General features: G+C 39.3%; 1 protein-coding gene across 2 annotated transcripts in view; it reads left to right on the forward strand.

Annotated features, from left to right (window-relative positions):
- Window positions 1–12,533, forward strand: part of CYP27A1 (cytochrome P450 family 27 subfamily A member 1) — a 38,587-nt gene that overhangs the window by 21,574 nt on the left and 4,480 nt on the right. For both annotated transcript variants that reach the window (XM_081261444.1, XM_081261445.1), the window contains exons 2-4: window positions 9,299–9,489; window positions 12,009–12,208; window positions 12,335–12,532. In XM_081261444.1, coding sequence (XP_081117570.1) covers window positions 9,299–9,489; window positions 12,009–12,208; window positions 12,335–12,532 — 589 coding nt within the window. The remainder of the gene's footprint in view (window positions 1–9,298; window positions 9,490–12,008; window positions 12,209–12,334; window position 12,533) is intronic.

The following is a 12,533-nucleotide window of genomic DNA, read 5'->3' on the forward strand; positions in this document are numbered from 1 at the left end:
CTGTAATCCCAGTGACATGGGGGAGGCTGAGGCAGGAGGATTGCAAGTTCAAAGACAGCCTCAGTAACTTTGTGAGACCTAAGTAACTCAGTGAGACTATGCCTCTAAATAAAATATATAAAAGGGATGGGGATGTGGCTCAATGGTTGAGTGACCCTGGGCTCCATCCCTGGTACAAAAATAAATAAATAAATAAACCTTCAAATATCATAGTTGAAATGCTATGTCTTTGTGATACTTATTCTACATGTTTTTGTGTGAAATTCACATCACCTTCTACTGACTATTTATTGATTGATTGATACTAGGGATTGAACCTAGGGGTACTTTACCATTGAGCTCATATATCTTCTGTTGAAAATTCACTATTCTTACTTTTATATCTACTTTGACAACATGTTTTTCTAATTTTCACATGGATTTCAGCTCCCTCTTTATATAGGAAAGTTATTAATCCTTTCTTATATAAAGTGCAAATATACAGTCCTGAGTCACTAATCACATGGGTACATTCTGAGAATTCATTATGAGGCAGTTTTGTGGTTTTGTGAATATCATAAAGTGTGTTTACAGAAACCACAATGGATATTATCTCACTAGGCAATATAATTTTGTGGGACAGTGTCATCTGTGCAGTCTGACATTGACAAAAATAATATGTGGCTCATGAATGTTTTCTTGGGCTGATGTTTCTATAATTTTCTCTCATCAGATCAATCTTTGTATTGTGTTCTTTGAATCTGGGTGTGGTATTACAAAGTCCTTGCCCACTGGAAGATTGTACAAATAAAATGTTCCTTTGCATTTCTTATGTAGTTTCTTTTTAACTCTTTAACCCATCTGGGATTAATTACCAAGTTTGACCTGAGGTCTGCAGGGCGTAGGCTCCTGACCAAGAGGATAAAGAGAAGAAATGGAGTCTGCCCTGGACTGTGGCCTGGATTACAATGGCATCCTGGCATCCTCTCAGATCAGGTGCCATCCCCCCTCTCCTTTTCTAGTGCTGGGCATTGAACCTAGTAGTGCAAGGTCCTGGGTTCCATCCCAAATACTGCAAAAATATAAAAAATTTTAAAATTACATGTCTGTAATCCCAGCTACTCAAGAGGCAGAGGCAGGAGGAGTTCAAGGCCAGTCTGGCCACTTCAGCAAGACTGTGTGTCAAAAATAAAAACAAATTAACAAACAAACAAAACTCTGAACAATTCTTCTAGGCTTAAAAAATGTTGGGAGTGAAATTCACATTATATACAACTATTTATTTATTTATTTATTTATTTATTTATTTATTTATTTATTGGTACTGGGAATTGAACCCAGGAGTGCTTTACCACTGAGTTACATTCCCAGTCCTTTTTGTTTTTTATTTTGAGACAGGGTTTTCTTAAATTGCTTAGATCTTCCCTAAATTGCTGATGCAATCCTCCTGCCTTAGCCTCCGGAGTTTCTGGGATTACAGGCATGTGCCACATTTAGCAACAGTTGACCCTTTTAAAGCATACAGTTAAGTAGCATTTAATGTATTTTCAATGTTGTGCAACCACAACTTTTTCAATACTTAGAAAAGCATGCCATGTCCATGTTTTAAAAAAATCCAGTTTTTCAAAAAAGAGTGATATTCATCTGGGAAGAGCAGAGTGCTGCAGTAGAAATACTCACGACATAGTAAACTAGGTATCTTCAAAGAGGTTGGGGCAAGAGGATTTGTGGGGAGGTACTGGGGATTGAACCTAGGGTGCTTTGCCACTCACATCCCTTTCTCTTTTTATTTTGAGATAGGATCTTGCTAAATCACCCAGGCTGGTTTTGAATCTGTTACACTGCCTCAGCTTCCTGAATTGCTTGGATTATAGGCATGTACCACTGCACTTGGTCTTTTTGGCTATTTGTATATCGTTACTAGAGAAATGTCTATTCAAGTCCTATTTTAATACTGGATTGTTTGTCTTCTTGTTGTTCAGTTATAATTTTTCTTTATATATTCTGGATATTAAACCCTTACCAGAAATATAATTTGCAAATATTTTCTCCTCTCCTATAGGTTGTATTTTACATTCTCAAAAATGTCCTTTGATGTACCAGTGTTTTAATTTTTTTTCAGTCCCCAGGGATATTTAACCACTGAACCACATCCCAAACCTTTTTTTTTTTTTTTTAAAAAAAAATATTTTTTAGTTTCTGATAGATCTTTATTTTTTTAATACGTGGTGCTGAGAATTGAACCCAGTGCCTCACACATACTAGGCACGTGCGCTACCACTGAGCCCTAGCCCCAGCCCCAGCCCCCAAATCCTTTTTAATATTTTATTTAGAGATGGAGTCTCGCTGAATTGCTTAAGGTCTCGATAAGTTACTGAAGCTGATTTTGAAATTGCAATCCTTCTGTCTCAGCCTCTGGAGTTGCTAGGATTATAGGTGTGCACCATCACGCCCAGCCAGAGTTTTAATGTTTATGAAGTCCTATTTAATTAATTTTTTTCTCCTTTTACTGCTTATGCCCTTAGTATCAAGTTTAAGAATCCATTGTCAAATTCAAGGTCATAAAGATTTATTCCTGGGGCTGGAGTTGTGGCTCACTGGTAGAACACTTACCTAGCATGTTTGAGGTACTGGGTTCGATTTTCAGTACCGCATATAAATACATGGTCTATCATATTACCACATATAAAGGTCTATCAACATATGAAAGAAATAAAAATAAAAGATTTATTCCTATGTTTTATTCAAAGCATTTTATAATTTCAGATCTTATATTTAGGTTATGTCTTTTTTTTTTAAATGCCTGCTGGATTTATTTATTTATTTTTTCTTTTAGTTGTCAATGGACCTTTACTATATTTATTTATCTGCCATGCTGATAAGTAAAACCCTATGCCTCATACATGCTAGTCAAGCACTCTACCACTGAGCCACAACCCCAGCCCCATATTTAGGTTGTTGATAATTCCATTTAGAGTTAATTTTTACATGTGGTATGAGAAAGGTTTCCGACTTCATTCTTTTGTGTTTGGTTAAACTGTTTTCTCAGTGCCACCAGTGAAAGAGACTTTTCTTTCCTCATTGAATTGTGTTGGCTTTCTTGTTGCAAATTAATTGGCTAGAAATGTTTGGGTTTATTTCTGGACTCTGAATTGTATTCCACTGGTCTCTATGTCTATCCTTATGCCAGTACCATGCTGGGTTTTTTAAATATCTTTTTAGATGTGATGAACCTTTATTTTATTCATTTATTTTTTTTTTATTTTTATTTTTTTTATTTTATTTTTTTAAAGTCTTATTTTAATTTTTTTTTTTTAAAGAGAGAGTGAGAGAGGAGAGAGAGAGAGAGAGAGAATTTTTTAATATTTATTTTTAGTTCTCGGCGGACACAACATCTTTGTTGGTATGTGGTGCTGAGGATCGAACCCCGGCCGCACGCTTGCGAGGCGAGCGCGCTACCGCTTGAGCCACATCCCCAGCCCCTTATTCATTTATTTATATGCAGTGCTGAGAATTGAACCCAGTGCCTCACACATGCTACAATCCAGCCCCTACCATACTGTTCTGGTTACTGTAGTTTTGTAGTAAACTTTGAAATCAGAATGTGTGGGCATTCCAACTTTGCTTTCTTTTTCAATATGACTTTGGCTATTCAGGGATCCTTGCAGTTCCATATGAATTTGAGGACCAGCTTTTTCCATTTCTGCAGAAAGATCATTGGAATTGTATGGGCTTTACACTGAATCTCTAGATAGCTTTGGAGAGCCCTGTCATCTTATCAGTATTAAGTCTCCCTGTTCTTTCTTTTATAGTTATCAGTGTAAAGTGTTTTACTTCACTGGCTAAATTTATTCCTAAGTATTTTATTCTTTTGAATGCTGTTGTCAAAGTTGTCAGAATCAAAATGGTGTCACTTTTGTCAAACCCTGACCAAAATAAATAAATACAAAATACATGGAGGGGAATCTCATGTATGTATGCCTGGATAACAAGAGCTAGTCATGAAAGAGTCTCCAGAACTATACTGCCATTGCAACTGTATACAAAAAGAATACTTCTATAAGAACGTCTGCCCAACAACTGTCTATTTAATCTTGGGCTGATGACACTTTATTTGTTTTTGTAGTCAGAATAATTATTTGACAATATCTTATGCAGTCCTCCCTATTTCACACCTAAACATTCATCCTTTCCTCAATCTCTTTGAGTACAGAGTAAACTATGTGCAGCCCCATCACAAGGCTGTGCTGTTCCCAAATAGTTATTATTCTTTGGGGATCTCTCTCTGATTATTATTTGGGTTAACACTATGTATTTATCTGCCTGGGCTGTCATAACAAAATACCATGGACAGGATGGTTTAAATAACAGAAATTAATTTTGTCACTGGGGAAGTGACTCTGTGGTAGAGCATTTGTGAGGCATGTGTGAAGCCTGGGTTCAATCCCAGCTCAAAAAAAAAAAAAAATTATTTTTCTCCCAGTTCTGAAGGCTAGAAGTAGAGATCAGAGTGCCAACATTGTTGGTTCCTGAGTGAGATGGTTCTTCCAGGCTTGCACACAGCTGCTCCCATGATCTTTCCTCAGTGCTTGTGAATAGAGAGGGTGCAAGCTTTCTGGGCGTTAATCCTATCAAATCAGGGGCCCTATCTTTATGACCTCACCTAACCACAATGACTTTTTTAGAGGTCCCATCTCTAACTGGAGGTTAGACTTTCAATATAAAAATTTTGAGGGGATACAAATATTTCGTCTCTAAAGAGACTATTATACTCTCTCTCTTACTCTTACTCTACCCCTCTTACTCTCTTGCTCTCCCTCTCTCTCTTACTCTCCCCTCTCTCTCTCCCACTCTTTCTTTCTTCCCCCTCTCCTCTCTCTCTCCTCCTCTCTTTTCTCTCTCTCTCTCTCTCTCTCTCTCTCTTTGTCTCTCGACCCCCTTCTCTTCTGCGACTGACCGCTACGGTCCTGCTAATAAAATCTCGGACAGGTTGAAAAAAAAAAAAAGAGACTATTATAAAGGGAATCGTTTTCTTTTTTTAAAAAATATTTATTTTTTAGTTATAGCTGGACACAATACCTTTGTTTTATTCATTTATTTTTATGTGGTGCTGAGAATCAAACCCAGGGCATCGCACACAAGCGCTCTACTGCAGAGCCACAACCCCAACCTGAGAATTGTTTTCTTAATTTCTTTCCAGATTATTCTTCCAGGTTTTCAAAACAAATGCCCATCCTGGAAGAGCCATTGTTACCAGGCTCCTGGCATTCATTGTCTTTCCCAACTCAAGGTCTGTCTCTGTCTTGCCTATTCTTTGTACTGTCTGCAACTTGGTCCCTCCCCCACTCTGCCCCCACCCTGGTTTATTGACAACTACTAAATATTTATTGTATCTGTTTTATCTATCTATTGTATCTAAGTATTTATTAAGTATCTATAACGTGCCTAACATTTTGGAGTCAAACAATATGGGAGGAAATAAAGAAATATGACGTGGTTTCTGCCCTCTAGGATTTTCAATCTAGTTGAAGGGACAAGACACCCACAAAAATCATTAGAAAATCATTTGGGAGCATATGTAGTCAAATTCTCACCTATCCAACATGCACCAGGATTGGAAACTCTCTAAAGCTAGGTCTCTTCTGTTATGTGCTGTGTCCTTGTCCCCTCAAATGGAATAGAAGAAACAAATTGGGAGTTTAATAAGTAAATGTTGAATGAATTCAGCACTCACTCCCTGGGGTTTCACCAGGTGAGGGCTAGTTCTCTCATTCATCCTAACAGTGGATCTCCATTCCACGGAGAAGCTTGGGCACAATAGTTTTTTTATTTTGTTTTATTTTATCTTATTTTATGTGGTGCTGAGAATCGCCTCAAACGTGCTAGGCAAGAACTCTTCCGGTGAGCCACAAGCCCAGCCCTGAAGCTTGGGCTTTTTAACTGGCTCTGGTTACCACCTAACGGCAGGCACAGAACAAATCTCTCATCGAGTATCTCAGTGTCTTTCTAAAATAACCTCTTACATAAGTTGATCCTTGGTAAGTTCCACCAGTAAACTGAGAAGAGAAATATGAAGGAAGAAGGAAGAAGGCATGGCCTGGACAAAAGGACAAACGTCCTAGAAATCTCCACACTGACAGCCAATAAGTGGTCACAGAGACCATGGATCCCAGGGAAGAAGCTAGTACCCAAGAAAATGAGTCTTTATCCAGTCTTTTTAAATGTGACTTTTTTTTTCTTCTGATTCTCAGATCGTGGTAGAAAATTTGAAAAACAAACCACAGTATAAAGAAGAAAATAAATTTATCTACTGATTTACAAACCACTCTTTGCCACTGCTGAGATCACCAGTGTTCACATTTTTATAAAAAAAATATTAAATGTTATTTTACTTAAATGTTAAAGGAAAATAAACCAAAATTTCAGAGAAAGATTTCTTCAAAAAGGCCTATTATTTTCTAAAAAGAGTCCTCTAAAATTAAAAAAAAATTAAGAGACATTTTAAGAGGTTGGGTTTGCTGTAAAGGTTCTCAAATTTAGGTGAATTGGTATTTTGACAATGTCTAGAGACATTTTTGGTTGGTTGTTGCAACTTGGAAGCTACTACTATAAAGAAGCCAGGGATGCTGCAAAACAGCCTGCTGGGTACAGGAGCTTCCCAGAACAGACTTATCCAACCCCAAAGGTGAACAATGGCACGAGGGAGGAACATGGATATTGCATAGTCACCGTGGTTTCAAAATTGCAGGTGTCTTTAAAGGGTTTAAGTTTGTTTCCATTCAGTAGGACACAGTCAATTTTCTCAGGGACCAGTGGAGTAAGTGGTTAAGAGTGTGGCCTCCAGCCAGGTGGTCCAAATTTGAACCCCGACTTCCACTTACTGGTAAGTGAGCTTGAGCAACTTCTTTGGGCCTCAGTTTGCTTATCTGCAGATTGCGGTAATATTAAACCCAACTCATGTAACTGTAGTGAGGATTAATGCACTAATTTAAGTAAGGTTCTTGGAACAGTGTCTGGTTTATGGTCAGCTTCATAGAAATAGGTGCAATTATTATTATTAATGTCTTAAACCAAACTAGAACACAAATTAAGCCTACTTTTAGCATAAGTCTCCTAAGGAATTTAATAGAAAAAAATAGATATGTATGTAAAACATTTTTAAGTAGAAATTTTATTTTTTTAATATATTCATTAGAGCTTTATAGTTATACACAGTGGTTGGGTTCATTCTAATTAACTCATAATACATGGAACTCAATTGCAGTTCATGTTCCCCTCCTTTTTCTGTCCTTTTTCCCTCCTGTCCTCTTTCCCCTCCCAATTCTCATTCTTCCATTCTACTAGACTTCCTTTTGCTCATCTATTTTTTTATTTGTTCTAATTAGTTATACGTGACAGTAGAATGCACATCATACATAAATGGAGAATAACTTCTCATTCTTCTGGTTGTACATGATGTAGAGTTACACATATATACACATATATGCACGTAGCATAATGTCTGATTCATTCTACTCTCCTTCCTCACCCCAAATCCCCTTCCCTCCCTTCACTCCCCTCTGCCTAATCCCAAGTACCTCTATTCTTCCCTAAGTCCCCCATTCTTATTGTGTATTAGCATCCACATATCAGAGAAAACATTCAGCCTTTGGTTCTTTGGGATTGGCTTAGCATGATATTCTCCAGTTCCATTTACTGACAAATGCCATAATTTCATTCTTCTTTAAGGCTGAGTAATATTCTTAAATGGAAATATTAAGACAAATAAAACAAAACTCGTTTATTGGAAAATAAATATGGCTAGGGTCTACTTATAGATCTAAGAAGTTTATATGTGAGTTCAGAGGTTCAACAAGGTTTTCCTGCTTTCTGAAATTATCTGATCAATGCTGGGTGTATTGCTGTTTCAGAAAACATTGTTTTGTTTTCTTTTAGGTTAAAACAAATTTGACAGATAATATAGTCTCATAGGTAATATATTCACACTCAAAACAATATAACATGATGTACACTGAGAATATTCTTTGCACTCCACCCCCATCTTCCTGTAGGTAGTCCTTCAGTTGTTATGACTGTCTTCTTGGGAATGGGCAGAATCAGCCTTTATTAGTTCAGGATGGATTCCGAGCAAGTGGGTGATATATCAAGAGTAATTATGGTCCTAGGACCATGCAGCATAAACAATATTGGCCAATAGTGAAAGCCAGTAAAGACTGGCATTTTTCTCACTATAATTTGGGTGACGTTTCCTTCTATAATCTGAATGATAGATCTCTACAACTTCAGTGTCTCTTTATAGAAGCCCTTAGGCCTTATTTCTGTACTGCAACAGACTCTGATTCTCTTAAAAACAAACAAACCCACACACACACACACAAAAAAAAAAAAAAAAACCCAACCAAACAAAAAGCCAAATCAAAACAAAAAAAGTCTTCAGTAGCGATTATGAAAGAGGAAGTACTTGGCAAACCCCTGTGTTTCTTTTTCTCTCAGTCTGTGGCTATGACTTAGTAAATTTTTGTTTCAGATTTGTGGATTCTGTTTGTTTCACCACTACTCCAAATACCAAAATGTGCTTCTTTCTGTCTCATTCTCAGCAACTATAAGTACATTGTGGCAATGTCAGTTTCACAGATGTGATGAGTATTAGTTACCAAGTGCTTTAGAAATTCTGGATAGTTTTTTGGTTTTGTTTTGTGCTTGGGATCAAACCCAGGGCTTTGTGTACTCTGGGCAAGTGCTCTACCACTGAGCTACATCCCCAGTCCTTAAGACCTGAAGGTAAAATATTTGGGAGTTATGTAATACAAACAATAAATGTTTTTGTTTAAAAAATACACACTACATAGTTTACTTCATGCCTTTCTCATCCAGTTTCTTGTTTTTCTTGGAATTTCTCATCTTGTAACGTTCCTTTTTTCTTGTCGATTGCACAAGACATTTTTATTCGTCTCAGAGCTACAAGCTGCAGTAAATTTAAATGCTAAGAAGGAACCATAGGCTTTCTACCTCACTCACTAAAGGGGTCAGTTTTCCTAAAATGCTGCGTCCCAAATATCTATACTTCAACATCCCCCTTTCCCACATATTTTCATTACTTCAAGGTTCTTATTCCTCCAGTTCCACCAGATACACCTTGCTTTCAATATCCTTGCTCCTTGTGTGGCCATTTTCTCCAGAATTACGCCCCCAGAACCACCAGCCCTCCCTCTGCCTGCCTCTTACACACTCCACTCACTAGTGCGCCATGCCCCATCTCCTGCCCCAGAAACTCTGCCTAGTCGGACCTCGGTTATTCAGTGTTGGTTGACTCCCACAGGTGATGAACAAGGCCAAGTATGGTCCGATGTGGTTATCCAGCCTTGGGTCTCAGACCTTGGTGAACCTGGCCAGCGCGCCACTCATAGAGCAAGTGATGCGGCAGGAGGGCAAGTACCCCGTAAGGGACCACATGGAGCTGTGGAAGGAGCACCGGGACCATCAGGGCCTGACGTATGGGCCCTTCACCACGTGAGCTGGGGCCTGAAGGGACTGGAACAGGGCCTCACAGGACCAGGTCAAAAGAGAGTGGACACAGGGCAGCCAATGGGGGGAAGGGCAGAGCGGCATCTCTGCATCCTCTGAACCTGATACTCAGTATGGAGCAGTTGTTGGGATGGGCTGAAGCCCAGGGCCATTCATGGGCTTTTCCTTTAAAACATTGTGTGACTTTAGACAAGTGAATCTGAGAATGATATTGACTCAGCTGCCAATCAAAGTAGATAAATGGGGCTCATTGGTGATAAGCCATTCCCAGTGCCACAGGTTGTAACTGGGAATATTACAGCCTTCTTTTTGCTAAGTATGTTAACAGAATTTCAAAAACAGTGGATGGTTTTCCCCATTTATAATCAACTTGACAACCATGTTTTAGTTGCTTCTCAAGGAATGAAAGTTGATCCCGGTGTAGATGATCACACTGCTACAATGGTATATTTGTGACATGGTAGACACCAGGCTGGTCTCTTTACATCCATTGTTTCTTTTTATGTTCACAACAAACCCATGAGTGGGTTGTAATTTTAGATGAAAAAACTGAGGCCCAGAGAGGTTTTACATCACATGCCAGAGGGTGACACTAGTAACCATGGTGGAATAAGATCTTTCTGGTTCTGGAATTCAATAACTTACAACTTTGGAAAGAAAATAAACCAGGTAGCAGGGTCATCTCACCTATCCCTGATGGTCACACAATCACTGTCCCATTGAGTGTTATTCTTTCTTTTTCCTGGTTCCTTCATAGGCGGACAGTTTCAGAACTAAAACAGCCATTCCTGGGCCCTTTATTCCAAGTTCTGGGAACCGAGCAGCAGATGTCTGGTCTTTAAAAAGACCTCTTTAACTTGACATCTGATCCAGAGGCCAGATTTGGATCCCAGGTTTTCATCATTCCAGGCTACCTCTGATTCAGTTGAGCATCAAGTAGACCCCTTTGTGATCTAAGTACACTTTTTTCCTCTGAAGCCAATTTGCTAAATATATTTAGCAAAATACATCACCTGTATGTGCTTAAGAGCTGTTTTGCTACCCTATGATACTTGATGTTTGTTTTGTTTGAGCATATACATTTTTGAAATCTCTTTTTATGAAGCATTTTCTCTCAATAAGTGGCTTAACAATCACAGAAATGCTCTCATTTAAATTCTGAAAATCTGATTTCTGCTATGGGGAGAATTTTACTCTTATAAGAGCACTTACAACCTTAAATTCCAACAAATGGGTTTTTTTTGGGTTTTATTACTTTTTTAGCAATATTTCTATTTATATATTAATGTATTGATTAATTAATTATTTTATTTATTTTTGCCATACTGGAGATTTAACCCAGGGGTGCTCTACCACTGAGCTACATACCCAGCCCTTTGATTTTGAGAAAGGGTCTTGCTAAGTTGCTGAGTATCTCATTAATTTGCTCAGTCTGGCCTCGAATTTACAATCCTTCTGTCTCAGCCTCTCAAGTCACTGGGATCACAGGTGTGCACCACCTGGTTTTTCTTTTATCTTTTTCTAGCTTTTTCCCAACACAGTAAAGAAAGCTCCTGGAAAGAGGGTTAAGGTTCACGTAAATAATTTTTTAAATACTTACTGTAAAAAATTGTATAACAAAATACTAAGTCTCCTCCTCACTCCCATCCCATCTTCCTAAGCTATCAGTAGTGACAATTTGGTGTGTTTTCTGTACTTAGAAGTGTGTAGATATACATAGGGATATGTAAGGATCTCCTCTCTTGCTCTTAAAGTTGGACCATATTGCATTTATTGCTCTGAAAATAGCTTTGGAAAAAAATGGGACTCTCACCCAGCTTGCTTAGGAAAAGTAACAGATTTGGGCTAGCTGAGGATGAGACAGCCCTGAAAATGAAGCTTCCATGCAGAAAGCACGTTCCCACCCATCTGAGCATCCCTGCTAACCAGAGTCGGGGCCTGACCATCTACTGCATAACTGTAGCTCAAGGGCTGTCCTCCTGTCCTTTTGACACTCTGAGCCAAGCAGAGCATAGAGGTCCAGAATCTGAGCATCCTAGAAACATTGCTCCAATTTTATTCCTCAGGATGGGACATCTGCAGCTCCCCCTCGTTTCAAATACAGTAGATTCAGGAAAAAGACACTCATTGGCAATATTCATTACGCATTCACCACATGCTGGGAACTGACCTACACACTTTAATGATCAGCACAACCCCTCTACGATGATAGGCATTATTATTATCCCCAGTTCATAGATGGGAAAGCTGGGGCACCCTGGAGTTGAGTCACCTCCCTAAGGTAATCCTCAGATCTGTGATTTGGTTCTAGAAGTTTGGTTATAGATGTCCACCTTATCCACTTAAACTGTGTAGTAGAGATTCTGTCATTGAAAGCTTGGTGATTGTGTAATTCTAAATTCCAGGAGCCAGATTTCCCTCAATTCTGTGGAGGCCTTGGGTGGGAAGAGAGCATTTAACCAGATCCCTGTCAGGATTACATCTGAGCTGACTCTGTCCCGCAGGAAAGGAGAGCATTGGTACCAGCTGCGCCAGGCTCTGAACCAGCGGATGCTGAAGCCAGCAGAGGCGGCACTCTACACAGATTCTTTAAATGAGGTGATAAGTGACTTTATGGCTCGATTGGACCAGGTGAGAGCTGACAGTGCCTCAGGGGATCAGGTGCCCGACATGGCTCACCTCTTCTACCACTTTGCCTTGGAAGGTACCCTTGCTGGGACAGGGGCTCAGAGTGGGAAGGGGGCAAGGGAAGGCTGTGCTCCTCCTCTTCATTTCCCTGGGTTTTCTGTCTCCTGGCTCTGTGTCTTCTAATGGCTTCTGTTCTTCCCAGCTATTTGCTACATCCTGTTTGAGAAAAGGGTGGGCTGTCTGGAGCCCTCTATCCCCAAGGACACTGCGACCTTCATCAGCTCTGTAGGGCTCATGTTCCAGAATTCAGTCTATTCAACCTTCCTCCCCAAGTGGACCCGTCCCCTGCTGCCCTTCTGGAGGCGATACCTGGCTGGCTGGGACACCATCTTCTCCTTTGG

Source organism: Spermophilus citellus, assembly GCF_964194105.1.
Source record: "Spermophilus citellus genome assembly, chromosome: 11".
Taxonomy (NCBI): domain Eukaryota; kingdom Metazoa; phylum Chordata; class Mammalia; order Rodentia; family Sciuridae; genus Spermophilus; species Spermophilus citellus.